Raw genomic sequence first — 18,464 nt, forward strand, 5'->3', positions numbered from 1 at the left:
TTGCTAGGACCGAAGTTCATGGCTTCTAGAAGTCCCCAGCCCTGTTTCTTCTCCTCTCCTCCCTTCTCCTCCAGTCTCTTCCCTTCTCCTCTCCTCCTCCTCTCCTCTCCTCCCCTTTCTTCTCCTCTCCCCCTTTCTTTCTTTTCTCTTTTGTTTTTAAGAGTACCAGGAAAAATACAATGAAGGAGAATTATGTCTTTGTATCCATAGTGAACTGAAGCTAACACCACACGTGTGAAACACGAAAGTCCCAGAAGCAAACACAGGCTACATTTTCCTGACCTCACATGAGGCAATGCTCTCTTTAAATAGGACATTAAAAAACACAAGGAACAAGAAAAAAAGAATCAAAATCATAAACCATGTGTTAAAGGAAATCACCAAAAAGTAAAAAGACATCAACCATAGAATGGAGTGGGGGAACTAGTTCTAAATCATATGTCTATAAAGGGCCATCTTCAGAATATACAAAGATCTCTTGAAAGCCAAGGCAAAAGAGAGAACCCAAATTCAAAATAGATTAAAGTTCTGAGTAGACTTAATGCTCCAGAATATTCAAGTAGTATATTTAATTAGCACAAAATGCAAATCAAAACTCCAACGTACCACTTTACGGCCATCCAGAAGCTTCGAATTAGGATGACAGGCTGTTAGCAAGGTGTGGGGGGCTTGGACTCTCCCAGTCTGGTAGAGATAGAGCCCCACTAGGAAGACTTTGTGGATACATGATATTTTTACAGAGGTTGTGGCAGCATTATCTATAATAGCCCCAGAATGGAAACAGTTCAGGTGTGTCTGCTAGCTAAAGTAGAATATTTTTTAACCATAAGGACAAAAATACTGATACATAGTGTGCCAATTAGAAGCCAGACACAGAGGATCATACATATTATCATTACAGCATGTAAATTGAAGAGGGTAATTGAAGAGGCAAATTGAAAAGAGACATAGCACTCTAGTGGTTGCCTCAGTCCGAGCAGTTGGCAGAGACAGTAAGGCTTCTTTTGTGTCAGCATGGGGGCGGTGATGGAAGAACAGTTCTGTGTATCTGTTAACTGTCTACTTGTTTCACCTGGTTAAGTTTGTATTTTAAGACAACTTAGGGTTAAGGATATAGATAGCTCAGTGCTTACCTTGCACTCAGCCAACAATTTATAGTTTTTTGTTGTTTTAATTTTTATTTGTATGAATGTTTGGCCTGCATATATGTTTGTATACATGCCTGGTATCATCAGAAGTCAGATTTCATGCCAGGTGGTGTATGATTTTAATGCCAGGACTTGGGAGGTAGAGGCAGATGGATCTGAGTTCAAGGCCAGCCTGGACTATAGAATGAGTTCCAGGACAGTTAGGGATACACAGAAAAACTCTGTCTCAAAAAACCAATTAAGCCAGGCAGTGGTGGCATGCCTTTAATCCCAGCACTTGGGAGGCAGAGGCAGGCAGATTTCTGAGTTCGAGGCCAGCCTGGTCTACAGACTGAAAAAACAAACAAAAAAATCCAATTAAAAACAAAACAAAAAAAGGAAAACGGGCTGGTGAGATGGCTCAGCAGGTAAGAGAGCCGATTGCTCTTCCAAAGATCATGAGTTCAAATCCCAGCAACCACATGGTGGCTCACAACCACCCATAATGAGCTCTGACGCCCTCTTCTGGTGTGGCTGAAGACAGCGACAGTGTACTTGCAATAAATAAATCTTTAAAAAAAAAAAAAAAAAAAAAGGAAAACAGATCTATTGGAACTGAAGTTAGAGATAGTTCTGAGCTATAACTATATGGGTGCTGGGAATTGAACCAGGTTCTGGAAGAGCAACCAGTTCTCTTAATAGCTGAGCCATCTCTCTAACCTCTTAGATAACTTTTCCCATGCTTATCTGCAAATGTTTTGATTGCAGAAATCATATACCTAATCCTTGGAAAGGACCCATAGGGTTTGTTTTGTGAAAGAATGGGTAAAATTGTTAAACCTCCATTCTCCATGTGCTGATTTTGAGAGCTTAAACTTAAACACTGTCATTAGCACTTTATAAGTTATGTGCTAATTCTTGGAGCAGACTGAACACTACCCATGAGCCTTCACCAGCACTGATGGAAGCTTTTGGTTTTTGCACATGCCTTCTTCTACATTGCTTCTCAGTGAAACCCAGCCACTTACGTTATCCATTCAGTTCACTCATTGAGAAGTCTCTCAGACAGAAGTAGAATAGAAATAAGCCTCTTATTTTTCATTCCCTGTGTTTCTTCACTTCTGTATAACTCTAATCCCAGGCAAGTTTTTTTTTAAGTATTTATTTATTATTTTTATTTTATGTATGTGAGTACACATTTTAGCTGTATAGATTGTTGTGAGCCTTCATCTGGTTGTTGGGAATTGACTTTTTTAGGACCTCTGCTCGCTCCGGTCAACCCCACTCACTCTGGTTGGCCCGCTCCCTCCTGTAGACTCTGCTCACTCAGTCCCTGCTCATTCTGGCCCAAAGATTTATTTTTTATTATAAATAAGTATACTGTAGCCATCTTCAGACGCACCAGAAGAGGGTGTCAGATCTCATTACAGATGATTGTGAGCTACCGTGTGGTTGCTGGGATTTGAACTCAGGACCTTTGGAAAAGCAGTCAGTGCTGTTACCCGCTGAGCCATCTCACCAGCCCTCCCAGGCAAGTTTTTTAACTTCTGGTCCTTAGTTATCCATAAAGAGGATATTGGTCATTAGCTGCCCAAAAGCAGGAAGCCCAGCTTAATTCCTTGAGACCCTTTGGTTCTTGACATCACATTATGGCATTTCTTGATGACTGTCTGCATCCCTATTGTTTTCTTCTCCCCAGCCCTGTCTGTAATGGCTCTGTGCTGTCTTCGTTGTTTATGGAGCGGAAATTTGAGCAAGCTCCCAACTCCCTGGACCCTATTCATAGGAAACCTGATAATATCGTCAGCTGCCCACATTCTCGTAATGGTTGGATTTACTGCATCTGGTTTTCTTTCTGTCTAGCATAAGGAATATTAATTTCCAATGACTACTAGTGATTGACGTAACTCCAGCTAATGATGCCAGTTTGGATGCAGTAGGGATTTTTAAGGAGAGTGAGTTGTTTTACCAAGTTATATTTCTTTCTTTTGCTTTTCACAGGTCATGGTAACTCGGGATTTGAAGGGCAGAGTCGCTATGTGCCATCCTCTGGAATGTCCGCCAAGGAGCTCTGTGAGAACGATGACTTAGCAACCAGCTTGGTTCTTGATCCCTATTTAGGTTTTCAGACACACAAAATGAATACTAGGTAATTGTGATTTCTTTCTCTGCATAGAACCAATCATGATGTCCAACTAACAGGTGATGAATCTGAACTATAAATGACAATAATTTTCTTTGATACAGAACAATTTTCTGTGAGCTAAGAGACGCAGGCAGAATCTGGAAAGGTCCACCTTCCCATCTTGCACTGGGGGGGTCAGATCTTTCCCATGGCTTCATTATAACATCTTACTGTTTTAAATAATGGCCACTGTATTTTTGCCTTCTTGTGTGTAACCTTTGCAACTCAGCAGTTAATACTTGCATATTCCATATGCAGATAGGAATCTAAATGCTCTGTCAATCAGAAACTGCTTTGACAGTCATGGGGATGTGTGTGTGGGGTAGGTGTGTGGGACAGGCGGGGGGTGGGGAGGGGCAGGGGAGAATGTGAGGGAGAAAAGAATGCAAGCCTCACCTGAGTTCTGGGACTGAAGACATGTACTACCATGCCTGCTCTGGTTCTTAGACTCAAGCCTGAGGTCTCTGACACCTGTAGTCTTCTTAAGAACCATTTTTCTCTTAGGAAAGATACTAAGATCATCTTGCAATTCTTTCACTCTTTGGTTGTGTGGCAAAGGGTTTTGGATCTGGTTCCACTAGTGATTTGGAGATGAGATGCCCTCTAGGCCCATTCATTCTCATCTCCATCATACATAGGCTTCTTGTAGCCCTACATCCGTGATCATCCAGCAAGAATTGGAAAACCAGGTTTAGTAAACTCTGATTGTTAGGGGAGACAGGAACTGGAAGGAAGCCTTGCACACCCTTTCCCCTTTAAGATTTCCCCTTTCTAGAAGTCAAACAGGGCATAGTTTTTCTCACTTACCAGCTTTATTGTGTACCTAGAAAGAATGGTAGTAAAAGGATGTCTTTGGAATTCCATGATTTCTGTCTCTGTAAGTCATGCACTGAACTGAAGTTATATACACGGGAATTAAGCTGATGCTGTCAGCAAGACTGTACCCTGTACCAGCCTACCATCTTATTACACTGCTTTAAGTCCAGTTCCTCTTCTTCTACTCAATGAGATTGATGCTTATTCTCCTGGAAGATGATCCTGATAGGATTTCAGTCACCCTCTGTATCTTTCTTTTTTTAAATAAGTGGATTACTTAAGTTGTTTTATATTGATTATATGTTATGTGTTAAGATACAGAGGCAAATGGAACATTTTAGAAAATTATTCCATTAGAATCAGAACAAAAGTTTTAGTTGCTTACGAAAGAATATTTATTTTGAACCCCAGGCTCTTTTCCAGAGAATGAAGGGTTATGCCTGTCACTGGCTCTGTAGTAGAAAGTATTGTGGTTTCTTTCCAGGCCATTGGTGTTGCTTATCCTGTGGATGGAAACTCGATTCTGCATTTCTAACAAGCTCCTGATCTGTATTTAGAGTAGTTTAGTCTAAACCCAAGTTTCCTGAGGCTCACTTAAAATGATGTGGTCACAAAATGAAGTTCAGAGGGCTAAGGGAGTGGCTCAGTGAACTGCTCACTTATCATGAGGGAATTGGAGTGAGGAAGAGAAGGAAGAAAGGGAGAAAATCTCAGTATTGTCAGTTATTGATACTTGTGACCTTTTTGTATGGGAGGACTCCTGAGTTAACTGTGTTCTGTTCCCACAGAATCTGGAACACCTAAATTAGTGTTTTTCAGCACAGCATTTAGTCTCCTCAGCTGAACGAGCCTGGGGAAGTGGGCAGGATGTGTCTGCTCCCAGTAGCATGGCCCCAGACTCTTCAGAGTCTGCCCTATATGCAGTTGATGGCTTCCTCACACAAGGGTTTCAGCAGCTCCTATAAGCTATGTTTAGGAGTACACAACCTCTTATCTCTTTGACTTCTCCCTCTACATTCCTGTAGTTCTGGGGATAGGCTAGGGCCTCACACCTGTTAAGCAAGACTCTACCACTGGCCTGTAATCGCAACTCTGCTTGTCTTCTGTCTTTTACCTTCTCTCTCCATCTTTCCATATGCTTTTAGGACTGTGTTTGAAAGCAGTAGTAGTTGTATGATTTGAGAACTTACAAGGGCAGCTCTGTTTTGAATGCTTATGCTTTGACTTTTTATTTGTTGGTTTTGGTTTTGAGGCAGGGTCTTGCTGTGTAGCCAAAGTTGACCTCATACTTATAGTTCTCCTGCCTTGGTCTTCTGAGTGCCATATTAAAGGTGTGCAGCCCCACACTTGGCACAAATGCTGATATTTTGATCTTAGTTCCCTAGCATTCACCCACCAGTGAGGCAGAGTTATATCATGAGAGCTGAGTAAACAGAAAATACAAATTTACATTTGCTAGAGTTTTTTAAATTGCTTCATGTTGGTTGTGAAACTTAAATTTTACTTTATAGCAGGAACCTAGAGTTGTGAACATTACCTCTGATTTTATATAACTTTTATTTTATGTACATTGGTGTTTTGATTGTATGTGTATGTTTGTGTGAGGGTGTTAGATCTCCTGGAACAGAAGTTACAGACAATTGTGGGCTATCATGTGGGTGCTGGGAATTGAAGCCAGGTCCTTTGGAAGAAAAGTTAATGCTCTTAATCACTGAGCCATCATTTCAGCCCTAGTACCTCTGATTTTTAAAAAGAGAGTTGGGGCCAGGCAGTGGCTTAATCTTTTAATCCCAGCACTTAGGAGGCAGAAGCAGGTAGATATCTGAGTTCGGAGCTAATTGGTTCTACCAAGTGAGTTCCAGGACAGTCTGGTATACATAATAGAGAAACCCTGTCTCAGGGTGGGAAGAGCGGGAGAGCTGGAGCAAGTGTGTAAAGATGGGATGGATGGGTGGCTTTAGTAGTCCCCCTCATCTAGGTAGCATGATTCAGATAGTTTATACTATCAGACAGGCAGCCAAGTATGGTGGCCCATGCCTTTAATCCCAGCATTCAAGAGGCTGAGGCAGAGACAAGTGGATCTCTTGAGTTTGAGTCCAGCCTGGTTACATACTGAATTCTAGGTCATCCAAGACTACATAGAGAAACCTCGTCTCCAAAACAAAAATGAAAACAACAAAAGGTGGCAGGTGTAGGTCAAAAGAAGTGGCATTTATGAGGCAAGAGTTACTGTCTGGTGGCTTTTCCTTTAAAGCTTTGCTTGATTTCTCCAGACTGAAGTTGCCTTGACAGTCTTAGCCTTCCATCATTATAGCTGCATAGGTTTTTTTCCTGCTATGTGTTTGCTTAAGCGTATCCTCTCCTGAATATGCATTTATAAATTATCTTATATCATTTTAGGATTTGATACTTGACTAGAATACATAAAGAAATTTTGTGGATTTGTGGTAAATTTGTATTGTGAGAAGAAAAGATTTTTAACAACTTAGTATTCTATCTGTGGGATATCCCTGTGGATTCATAAAGTTTTAAATATTAGTATTTAAAGATTTGTGCTCCAGTGAATGTCTAGAGATGACAAATGCCAATTGTACAAGTGGTCTTTACTGTTGTTTGTTTTGTGTTTGTATAGCGCCTTTCCTTCGAGGAGCTCGAGACATATTTCAAAAGCTGACAGTTTTTCTCACAACAATCCTGTGAGGTAGGTAGTGTGCATTTCAAACAAGCATGGCATAAGCCTGTGGTTCTGTCCTGAGACCATATCATTGAAGTAGGAGATGTTTTAAATTTATTTATTTATTTCATGTCTATTTATGTTTTGCCTGTATGTATGTTTGTGTGAGGGAATTAGATCACCCTGGAATTGGAGTTACAGACAGTAGTGAGCTGCCTTGTGGGTGCTGGGATTTGAACCCAAGCCCTCTGGAAGAGCAGCCAGTGCTTTTAACCATTGAGCCATCTCTCCAGCCCTCAAATTAGGACTTCTAAAGCATTTAGTAATCCTTCTTTTTTTTTTTTTTTTTTTTTTTTTTTTTTTTGGCTTTTCGAGACAGGGTTTCCCTGTGTAGTCCTGGCTGTCCTGGAACTCACTCTGTAGACCAGGCTGGCCTCGAACTCAGAAATCCGCCTGCCTCTGCCTCCCAAGTGCTGGGATTAAAGGCGTGCACCGCTGCCACCGCCGCCGCCACCACCACCACCACCACCCGGCTTAGTAATCCTTTTAAAGTGTATGGTCTTGTTGGAGGCAGAGTTGGAGGCCAGCCTGGTCCAGGAGCCTTTTGCAGCTGTTTGAGCATTTTCTATCTCTTCCTCTTTCCTGCCTTTCCTGCGTTTTTTTCTCCCTGCAGTGCTCCCTGTTACTCTTTGGTGCATGCCAGCTGAGGGCATAGTAGCATTTAAGCTAATACAAATGCATGCGTGTTGTTGTTGTTGCCACAGTGGTGCGTGTTGTTGTTGTTGCCACAGTGGTTGTGTTTAGAAGGCAGAAAAGTGAAATAGCAAGAATGCTGGGAACAGGCCTGTGAGAGTGTGAATATATGTTTGTTCCCTGTCCCTTTTAATAATAGCTGATTGTAAATTACATGTTTTATTTTGTACAGTAGCCACCAAGGTCTGGGAAAGAAAGATCTGTGTTTAAGTGGCAGATTTTGTAATCAGAAAAAAAATAAGCATAGCCACTTGGAGATGCCAAATACCTTTATCTTGCTCCCTGGCCTGGCCAGCTTGCTCCCTTCTAACATAAACTTCAACATCTACTTTTGTATTCATCCCTTACATGGTATCAATTAACAGCATAAAAGCTGGATAGCCTAGAGTCTCAGCAGATTCTTGCTACTAAACCCTGTGAGCCTGGATTTAATCCCTGGGACCACATGATAAGGGAAGATAGCTAACTCCCACAAATTGTCCTCTGGCTTCTGAGACTTTGTGCCCTTCTTCCCTGACTAGATAAAGTAACTTAAGTGCAGGCTCCCAAGTGGCAAATAGAAGTCAAATCCTTTTCAAATCTGCATTCACTTGGCACTTAGATGCAGGTAGATCTCTGAGTTTGAAGCTACATAGTGAGTTCTAGATCAGCCAAGGATACATAATGCGGGGAGGGGGTGTAATAGCAAGTTATTTTCTTGTTCTAAGGTCCACAGTGGCTTTTGCTTTGTCCTTAATATTTGTTAACAGTTTTGTGTCATTGTATAATTTTTATCTTCCACAGTATTGGCCAGGCGATATTGATATGTATCTGAAGGGTCACTGAAGTACTGTCTCCTTTGCCTCTTGTATTTTCCTCACCTTTTAAGACAAGGTTTCTCTGTGTAGCCTAGGCTGTAAAGCACTCACTATAAAGCAGGCTGGCCTCAAACTCAAGAGATTGGCCTGCTTCTGCCTCCAGAGTACTGGGACTAAAGGCATGTGAGAGGAGCACCTTACATTGTCTTTCATTCTTACAGCAGCTAGCTGTGACAGTAAGTTTTCACACTTTGGAAATTGCATATTACATTTTAAGTGAGGCATGTATTCTTGCTAGGTGATAACAAAGGATAATTTTGTGGTTTTGTTTATGAGGCAGTACTAGTTAGAGAGTGAGGAACAAAGGTCACCTCAGAAGAGGCACACCCCAGGGAAAATAGTCTAAGTAGAGTTACTTTATGTTGACTTTAGCTTTTAAGTAGTTTGACATTGTGAACAGTGAAAATGAGGGTACTTAGAAGACATCTGAGATTGGAATGAACATGTAACAGAAAGTAAAGGACACACAAACCCTGTTAAAAATGTCGAGCTCAGTCAAGTCAGATGTCTTGATAGGCGGGCAATTGCTGGGAAACTTGATGGCCTGAATTTGATTCCTGAAATCCACATGATGGAAGGAGAAAGTTGTCCTCTGACCTCTACACACACATAAACACACATACACACACACACTCTTTCTCTCTCTTTTTCTCTCTCTCTCTGACTCTCAGTATATGTGTACACCTACCTCCATTTCAGTCGTGTCTAGCTTATTTTGCTGTATCTTTGAGTGAGTTTAGCTTTTTCCACGATGCTGAGGATGGAGCTGAGGACCTTGTAGGTTAGGCATATATTCTGTGCGTACCTACATCCCCACTGCGGCCATCCTACTGTGTAAACAGTGAGTTCCAGGACAGCCAGGGCACAGAGAACCCTTGTCTCAAAAAACAAAACAAAATTAAAACAAATAAACCAAAACAATGATGATGTCTTTTTCCTTTGCTATTATCCACTATAGCCTCCTATATGCTGCTGTACATAGAGAACTTAAGAACTAAGCCTTGGTGAAATCTTACAGTTTAAATTCTTACTGAAATGTTATTGGAAACTATGCATATTAGTTCACATATAATGCCAGCACTTGAGAGGTAGAAGAAAGTTGATTTGGTGTTCAAGGCCATCCTCATCTACATTGGGTGATGAAGGCAAGGAGCTGGCCTGGGCTAAATGAGACCCTGTCTCAAAAAAAAAGGAGGGAGGAGGAGAAGGAGATGAAGAAGAAGGAGAAGTAGTAGAAGTTGTAGTGGTGGTAGTGGTAGTTAATCCACTGTGGTAGCTTATTTGAAGAGTTCTGTTGCATGCTGAACTTGGTTGGAATCTGTGCTAAGTCTTATCTCAATGTTTTCAGACATAAGGTCACCACTTTAGTTACTAAGTGCATAGTTCAAATATTTTTTCTCTTGAACCACTGTTATTTTTTCATGGGTTTTATTTAAACAGAAATCCCTAATTTCTTTTTCTGTTGGGTGGTTGGTTGGTTGGTTGGTTGGTGGTTGTTGTTTTAACAGAAAACCCCTATTTGAAAAAATTAACCAAATGAAGTTGACATACAAAGAAATTAGTTTTGTTTTGTTTTGTTTGTTTGCTTCTTCAGAGACAGGGTTTCTCTCTGTAGCCTTGACTGTCTGGGAGCTCACTCTGTAGCCCAGGCTGGCCTAGAACTCAGAGATCCACTTGCCTCTGCCTCCCCAGTGTTGGGAATAACGGGTGCATCATCACTGCCTGGCACAAAGAAATTTTTAAATCAAGACCCATATCTCTCCTAGCAGCTCAGGCTTTGCTAAGTATAGCTCCAGAGCATTGGGGAGATGGCTCAGTGGATAAAGAATTTGTCTTATGAGTATGAGGACTGGTGTTCTGGTTTCCAGAACCCACATTTAAAATTTTTTGAGCCGGACGGTGGTGGTGCACACCTTTAATCCCAGCACTTGGGAGAGGTAGGCGGATTTCTGAGTTCGAGGCCAGCCTGGTCTACAGAGTGAGTTCCTGGACAGCCAGGGCTACATAGAGAAACCCTGTCTTGAAAAAACAAACAAACAAAAAAATTTTTTTTAAAAGCTAGATAGATATAGCAGTCTGAATGTAACTCCCAACACTCACGAGTGGAGGTGGCACATGCTCTAGCCAAATCAGCAAGCTCTGGGTTTAGCAAAGACTGACATAAAGTGGAGAGTGATGGAGAAATGTGCCTAGCTAGTGTCAATGTCTGTCCTTCACATGCATACATATATGCATCTACACATGCAAACATGCATATATACCACATGCATACAGACGAGAAGAAAAAAGGAAGATTATTTTCAGGTGATTATTGTAGTAATTGATGATTTCACTGTCAAGATTATTGTTTTCTTCTTTAAATCTTTGCTGTGATAACCATACTGTATATAGGATTCCAACTTCCTTAAGATCTCTTCAGTTGAATGTAGCTCAAGAATTGCGATAGATGGCCTAGAAAGATGGCTCAAAGGTTAAAAGCACTAGCTACTCTTGTAGAGGACTCAGGTTCAGTTCTAGCACTTACAACTGTCTGTACCTCCTGTTCAGGGGATCTTACATCCTCTTGTGACTCCAAGAGCACCAGGCACACATGCGGTGCACATATATGCACGCAGGCCAAATACATAATATACAATACATAATCAGTTTAAAAAGTTTAAGGAATTGTGATAGATAACTAAACCTGCTATTTTGATTTCTTTCAGATTTCGGCCTATAAAAGGAAGGCAGGAAGAGCTAAAGGAAGTAATTGAACGCTTTAAGAAAGATGAGCACTTAGAGAAAGCTTTCAAATGTTTGACTTCAGGTGAATGGGCACGGCATTATTTTCTCAACAAAAACAAAATGCAGGAGAAATTATTCAAGGAACATGTAAGTTAAGTGCATTAATTCTGCTAACCTGTGTCTAGATAGTTGGACCTAGCTGTGGTACTGAAGCTGGAAGATTGCTACAAGTTTGAGGGCAGCTTGGGCTACATAATGAGTTTTAGCTAGCTAGACTACAATGTGAGACTCTGTCTCAGAAAAACAAAGATTTATGTAAACTGATGGCTGTTTGTGAGCAGTGAGGTTTTAAGTCCAACAGTGGTGGCTGTGGTTTACAGAGCTTGAAGTTGACTCCAGGGCACACACTGGGCAAAGTGTTCTGCCACTTGATTAGTCCCCAGCCTTCGAGTCAGTTTTTCATCAAAGCAGTAAGTGTAAAGATCTGTAATACAGAAGGTGACCCGGCTGTTCATCTGGAGTGAAGTTGTTTGTGTACCTCTTGAGCAGCAAAACCAAGCCATTGAGTACTTACATGTGTGAACAGTGAGACTAACAGGAAAGGTTTTCACTTCGCTATCCAATAGTTTACATGGGTGGTGGTAGTGGTGGTGTACTTTGATAATTTCGAGAACGTCTAGCAGAGTAAATAATAGTCACCTTTTTCTTCCTGCTGTAGGTCTTTATTTACTTGCGGATGTTTGCAACTGACAGTGGATTTGAAATACTGCCTTGTAATAGATACTCTTCAGAACAAAATGGAGCCAAGATAGTTGCAACAAAAGAGTGGTAATTATTACACTAGTCAAAACTCAGTGTATTTCTGTTTAAAAGTTCTGAAATTGTCATTGAAGTACTTAAGAAACTATGGTCAGGGTGAGCCATTGTGTTCCCTGAAAATCAGTGCAGTGCTGACTTGTTGATCAGGGGTAGTGAAAATCAAGTCTGAGTAGCCTGGTCCCATCTCTAAGCCACAGCATGTTGATTCTAAATAACGGTTGTGTGATGGACTGCTGGAAGGAGGAGAGTGCCAAGGTTGATGATCTGCTTCCAGGGTCAGTATGACAGGTCTTAAGCATTAAGGTAGATACGTTTGAATACATAAACCTGCTTTAAAACATACATGAATGCCAGCTTAAATAGAAGTAGTAATGACTGTTTTTAATTCCAGCACTCAGGAAACAGACAAACAGATCTTTGTGAGTTCAAGGCCAGCTTGGTCTGCATAATGAGTTCCAGGCTAGCCAAGCTACACAGTGAGAACCCATCTCAAAAGTAAAATCAAATCTTAGTTTGAGGCTTAAAAACCATAGATGAGATTAAAGGTGTGGCTCTCTTTCCTGTTAATAACTGTTCCTTACCTTCTATCCCAGGAGAAATAGGTAGTCCCTCCCATGGTTCTTTAGTATTTTGATAGCAAAAATGCCAGGGGTCAGGTACCTAAAAATGGAATGTGCAAAAGAGCATTATTCCCAAGTAGGGCCTTGGGATGGGTGTACAAAGGTATTCTGCCTCAGATTTGGATTGAGCTACTAATTGGCCCTCGTGTCTCTGGTGTTGCAGATGGCAGGCTTGAGATCTAGGGCCCAAGAGCTGTACTTTGCAATAAAGTAGCCACCAGCTTCATGGAGTCATAAAGAGGTGCCATATACATCCTCACCAGAGTTCACATTGTGTTCTTTTTCTCTTTCATAGTTCCTATAGTAATGCCTGCTGAACTATTTATTATTTGGCATATGTGGACTTAAAACACATTATTAAGAGGAATTTCACCTCTTCTTCCTTGGTATGGCTACTAGGAAACTTAAACTTGTAGTTTGGGCTTGCAGAACACTTTTAGTGAGTGGTGTACCCTACTGGATGATGACAACATTCTGGACCCTCATGACCCCACTACTGTGGAACCCATTTGCAAATGTAATGCAGAACTGCAAGTAGTTGAGCCCCTGACTCCCACGAGATGCTGATTCAGGCTCTGCAGGGTGTCGGGAGGTACAAGCAGCACCTTGCCTTACCTAGAGGAGCTTCCATTCTCTTGTGGGAGTAAGGCAGATAAGAAATCAGGAAGAGCATGCTCAGGTGAACTCCAGGTCAGTCAGCAAAGTATGTGGAGCCAGGGCTGCTCAGTTCTGATATTTAGTGGGAAGGCTTATATTTTTTTAAAAGAAGCCTTATTATAATTACTAGTAATTTTTATCACATATTTTAAATAGGAAACGAAATGACAAAATAGAATTACTGGTGGGTTGTATTGCCGAACTTTCAGAAATTGAGGAGAACATGCTACTTAGACACGGAGAAAACGACTTCAGTGTCATGTATTCCACAAGGAAAAATTGTGCTCAACTCTGGCTCGGTCCTGCTGCATTTATAAATCATGGTAAGCTGCCTTTTGAGGCGTCTACACTGTGTGGGCTGGCTGCCCACAGCTAGTGTGGCCTGGCTATACTCAGGGGAGTTTGGAATGGCCATTAACTTCAGATTTATTAAATATGCCCAGTGTGACTTGAGACCTAAACTGTGAAGTTGTCTGGAAAGCCTTTTCAGATTCTGTAACTTCGTGTTTCAGATCTTATCAGCAGTTAATTGACTTTCTCTTTTGGACATTTTTCAGATTGCAGACCTAACTGTAAGGTAAGCATAAAAGAAACCAAAAACTTCAGAGATTCTTTGTTTGCCTTGGGTGTGAAACTCTTAACACGTTACTTCTATTTCAGTTTGTGTCAACTGGTCGAGATACAGCATGTGTTAAGGCTCTAAGAGATATTGAACCTGGAGAAGAAATTTCTTGTTACTATGGAGATGGTTTTTTTGGAGAAAATAACGAGTTCTGCGAATGTTACACTTGTGAAAGGTAAAGGATCAGACTCCCCCTTTGCAGCATGTAACTGTCGTGATGGTGTGGTGACCCTGTCCTGCCACCCACATCATGTGAGTGCTCTGTAGCTCAGCACCAAATGTAGTGTGAAAAACAGAATCAGATGTGATACAGCTGTCACTGACGGGTCACAGTGCAGAAGTGCTTAAGAGAAAACAACAATAAATGTAGTCTTTGAGGGTGTGCACAGGAAAACACAGTGGGGATTATAAGTTTCTACATAAATTTTACTAATTTTACTAGAAGAGTTTTGAAAGGTAAAATCTGATGACAGGCCCCCAAGATCTGAGTAAAAAGAACTGTGGTGTTGGCTGTGAACACATAGATGCCACTCTTTCCATAATAATAAATTGTTTGAAACTTTATTTTTGGAATTGACCAAAACTATATTAAAGCTTATGAAATGGTATGCTTGATGAAAACGAAATCAGAAGAACATTAGGGGTAGCCAGGCAGGGTAATTTGTGCTGATAATTCCAGTATTTGGGAGGCTGAGCCACATGCACTTGAATAGTTTAAGGTAAACCTAGGCCACACAGTAAGCTCTCTTGCTCTCAGAGCAATCATGAAAGAAGCCTAGCCCTCAGCACTGAAGCGACTACAGCGAAGATTAGAGGAGGGCTGGGGATGCAGAGCTGCTTCAAGTACAGGGGAGATCCCAGAGCTGCATGAGCGGCTGTGAGAGTGCACGTACATGCCTGTGATTCCAGCACTCAGAAAGTGAGGCAGAGGCAGGAACATCAGAAGTTCTGGTCATTCTTGATAAGTAGAGCATCTGAGACCAGCCTTGAGAAACAAGAGACCTTGTCTTTTTTTTTTTTCTTAAAAAAAAAAGGAGAGTTGCCTTAACAGATATTAAAGATTATTGTATTATAAAGTGGTTATGATCAAACTTGATGCATTGCTTAGGAATGAACAAAGTGAACAGAGAGTTCTAAAACAAGCAAAGTGTACACGGGAAGTGAGTACTACCTCTGCTTCTGGGGAAAAATAAGCTAGACTCTCATATAGTTTAAATAATATAAAATGATTAGGAAGAGATCTGCGTAGGGCCTTGAGAGTTAAGAGCATGTGCTGCTCTTCGCTGGACCTAAGTTTAGTTCCCAACACCCATGCTGTGCTGTTTCTGCCACTCCAGAGAGACTGGCAGACACCCTCTTGTCATCTCAGGGTTTGTCCATTCATGTACATACACATAATTAAAAAGAAAATAAACTTTACCAAAAAAAATGTCAGAACCGAATGTGGTGGTGCACTCATTTAATCACAAGACCCAGAAAGTAGAAGCCAGCAGATCTCATGTGACTTAGAGGCCATCTTGGTCTACATAGAAAGATCCAAGACAGCTAGAACCAGCGTCCCTGTGCTAAAAAGAAAGAAAAGAGAGAGAGCCAGCTCTTCCTCCCTAACTAGGGTTTTAAAGGTCTTGTTGATGACCTAAGTAGTAAATCTAAAAATGCTCAAATGACCCAGCCAGGTCAAAGTCAGATGAAGACACAGTTCAGCAGCTGAGAGCTCACACTGCTCTTTTCAGTGGACCCAAGTTCCAGCCTTCGCCCTGTGTCAGGCTGTTTACAGCTTCCAGTAATTTTAGCTCCAAACAATCTGATGCAACTTTTGGCTTTTGTAGGCTCATGTGTGAGTGTCCATGCCCACGCTTACACACACACACACACACACACACACATATCACAGAACATTGAATACATTCACGAATGTTCTCTGGAAATATGAGCTTTCAAATCATGTGTTTAGTGCACTCTTAGATTAGACAGACATGGTGCAAGAAAATTAAGTGCTAGGTAAAATGGTTGTAATGTAGGATTTTAGTTTTGCTTCCTTAAAAAGAAATAATGTAAATTGAAGAATCCTCTACATAATATATGTACAGGTCAGGTCCACAGGCAGAAAATCAGTGATTGAGACAGATGTAGTATACTTTCAAAAGAGTTTGCGTAGATGCATGCTGGTTCTCCCTGAGAGCTCTAAAGCTGGTGGTTCTCTAAGTATGGTGGAAGCCTCATTAGTTCATCTCAGCCCTTGACCTACTGTGGCCACACACCCTCGTCAGCCAAGCTTATTGTAAGTAGTCTGCTCCATTTGTTTGACCTTTGCTGTTTTCTCTTTCAGACGGGGAACTGGTGCTTTTAAATCACGAGTAGGACTGCCTGCGCCTGCTCCTGTTATCAATAGCAAATACGGACTTAGAGAAACAGATAAACGCTTAAATAGGCTTAAAAAGTTAGGTGACAGCAGCAAAAACTCAGACAGTCAGTCTGTCAGCTCTAACACAGATGCAGACACCACTCAGGAAAAAGACAATGCAAGTAAGTAAGTAAGTAAGGGAGCTGCTGTAAGGTGCCGGTTATGTTCCTCAGTTCTTCTGTAGCATGCCACAGGAGGGTTTTTTGGTTTTTTTGTTTTTAAGATTTATTTATTTTATATTTGTTAGTACACTGCCACTGTCCTCAGACACACCAGAAAAGGGGATCAGATACCATTACAGATGGTTGTGAGCCACAATGTGGTTGCTGGGAATTGAACTCAGGACCTCTGGAAGAGCAGTCAGTGCTCTCAACCTCTGAGCCTTCTCTCCAGCCCAGCCTCAGTGGTTTTGAAATTCCAAATTGATAGAAACTGAGGCATTTCATCTAGAAATGCACTTAGCAGTACACACTTTTTGTCCATAGCAGTTTATATCAACTCTAAATTTAGAGCCAACATCTATATGTAATTTTGAATACTTGGTAATTGGACATTAAAATATTCAGCATATGTTCCAGGACCATCATGCTCAAGGAAAACATTTTCTAGTCATTAGTGATGTCTAATGGTGTTTTAGGTCCCGTAAGAGCTTGGCTGGTTCATCAGGCTACCCGTGTCCATCCCTAGTTAGTCTAGAACAGAATGGACCCAGAGTTCATTATAGCTTCAAGACTTCCATCATTTAACTACTTGATTAGGATTTTTTGAAGTGAATCAACCTAGTTCACTAGGCTCAGAAGCGTGCCAAGAGTATTTGGATGTGGCTGTAGTAGGGTGTGTGATTGGTATTACAGAAAGTAGCAAGCCAGGTGGAAAGGAGAAGGAAGCAAGCTCTGAGCGGCCACTTTTATGTTGGTGGAGTATGTAATGGAAATGGGGGGGGGGTGGTAAACAAAGAGAAAAGGAAGAGAAGAAACATTACAGAGGCCAAAGATAGCACAGTGGAGCTTGAGTGCTGGAACCTCTATGGCGGCTGTAATGCCACACATCAGTGGGTTCTCCTGTCAGACTTGTCTCTAATAGAGTTCCGTCTATGAGAAAGGCTGGCCTTGGTTACCCACAGAGTATGTCTTCTCCCACCCTAGTGTCCAGTGACTCCGCACTTGGAATGCCCCTCAGGCACTGGCTGTTCCAGGATCTTCTCCATGCCTTCAGCTGTTTTCAGCCCACTCTTGAGTGCTCCTTTCCCTTACAGAAAAGGGAAAGTGTCTCCATGATGTTAGTGCCACTGTGGATATCTGAGTCTACTCGGAGTCCAAGGCCAGGAATAACCTCTAGTATAGAAGCAGTAGTGTAGCTCAAGGTCGCCCTTCAGCTGAGGCCCAGAGTGAACAGAGGAGGTGTTAGTCTCTCATTCACTGTTGACTATTGGTTCTGTTAATAAAGGCAGTGTAATGAACTGTGTTTTCTTGAGTCTGGTTCCTTGAAGACACTGGAGCTTGTGAAGCCCGTTTCATATACTTACATGGCAACACTGACATGTGGGCTGCCATCCTCAGAGAATGGCTCTGATGAATGAGATAGTCCCTGTGTTTTTGTAGATGAAATTGACCACTAGTATATCCATTGTAAATTGAGTACACTACTTAGCTTAAGTACTTAATACAAATAGTTCTTGGAGGTATTGTGTGTGCTAGTGTGTTACAACATGGGAAATATTTATTACTAAGTCCAGTGGTTTTTAGAGAAATACCAAGATGTGGTGGTTCTGGCTCTTCCTGGGAAACTTATGCCTCACCTTCAAGACAAGTGCAGAGTTACTGCAGAGCTAAATAACTACTTTTTCTCAAGGGCAGAAAGCATGAACAGCACCTTTGAGCTGTAGTCTCAGCAATGTAGAATAAGAAGTTCAACCTTGTTAGTGGCTGCTTGTGTTAGATACTTGGGCTATTCATCAGAATGTCTTTAGTAACATGAATGTTAAGTAAGCCAAGGCTTACTGTCAGTGACTTGGAGGCACGGCCCACAGCTCAGCAAGAGCCAAGGCTTGGGTGTCATTTTGCCACTCTTGCCTGGCAGGAGATGACATCTAGAAGCATATAAGACAGGCACATATTTTGTCCTTTGCCCTTGTTCTTACCTATGCTTTAGCTGTCTTGTGATTTTTTTTTTTTAAGATTTATTTATTCATTATTTGTGAGTACAC

At 41.5% G+C, this 18,464-nt stretch overlaps 1 protein-coding gene across 5 annotated transcripts in view; it reads left to right on the plus strand.

Moving 5' to 3' along the window:
- Kmt5b (lysine methyltransferase 5B) overlaps positions 1 to 18,464 on the plus strand; it is a 46,368-nt gene that overhangs the window by 18,861 nt on the left and 9,043 nt on the right. For 4 of the 5 annotated variants that reach the window (XM_031389105.1, XM_031389108.1, XM_031389107.1 and 1 more), the window contains 8 exons: positions 3,129 to 3,276; positions 6,761 to 6,829; positions 11,118 to 11,283; positions 11,855 to 11,964; positions 13,389 to 13,555; positions 13,790 to 13,809; positions 13,893 to 14,029; positions 16,184 to 16,380. In XM_031389105.1, coding sequence (XP_031244965.1) covers positions 3,129 to 3,276; positions 6,761 to 6,829; positions 11,118 to 11,283; positions 11,855 to 11,964; positions 13,389 to 13,555; positions 13,790 to 13,809; positions 13,893 to 14,029; positions 16,184 to 16,380 — 1,014 coding nt within the window. Of the gene's footprint in view, positions 1 to 3,128; positions 3,277 to 6,760; positions 6,830 to 11,117; positions 11,284 to 11,854; positions 11,965 to 13,388; positions 13,556 to 13,789; positions 13,810 to 13,892; positions 14,030 to 16,183; positions 16,381 to 17,403; positions 17,718 to 18,464 lie in introns of those variants that run through there. The other variant, XM_031389109.1, reaches the window with a different exon arrangement.

Source organism: Mastomys coucha, unplaced genomic scaffold (assembly GCF_008632895.1).
Source record: "Mastomys coucha isolate ucsf_1 unplaced genomic scaffold, UCSF_Mcou_1 pScaffold21, whole genome shotgun sequence".
NCBI classification, from domain to species: Eukaryota; Metazoa; Chordata; class Mammalia; order Rodentia; family Muridae; genus Mastomys; species Mastomys coucha.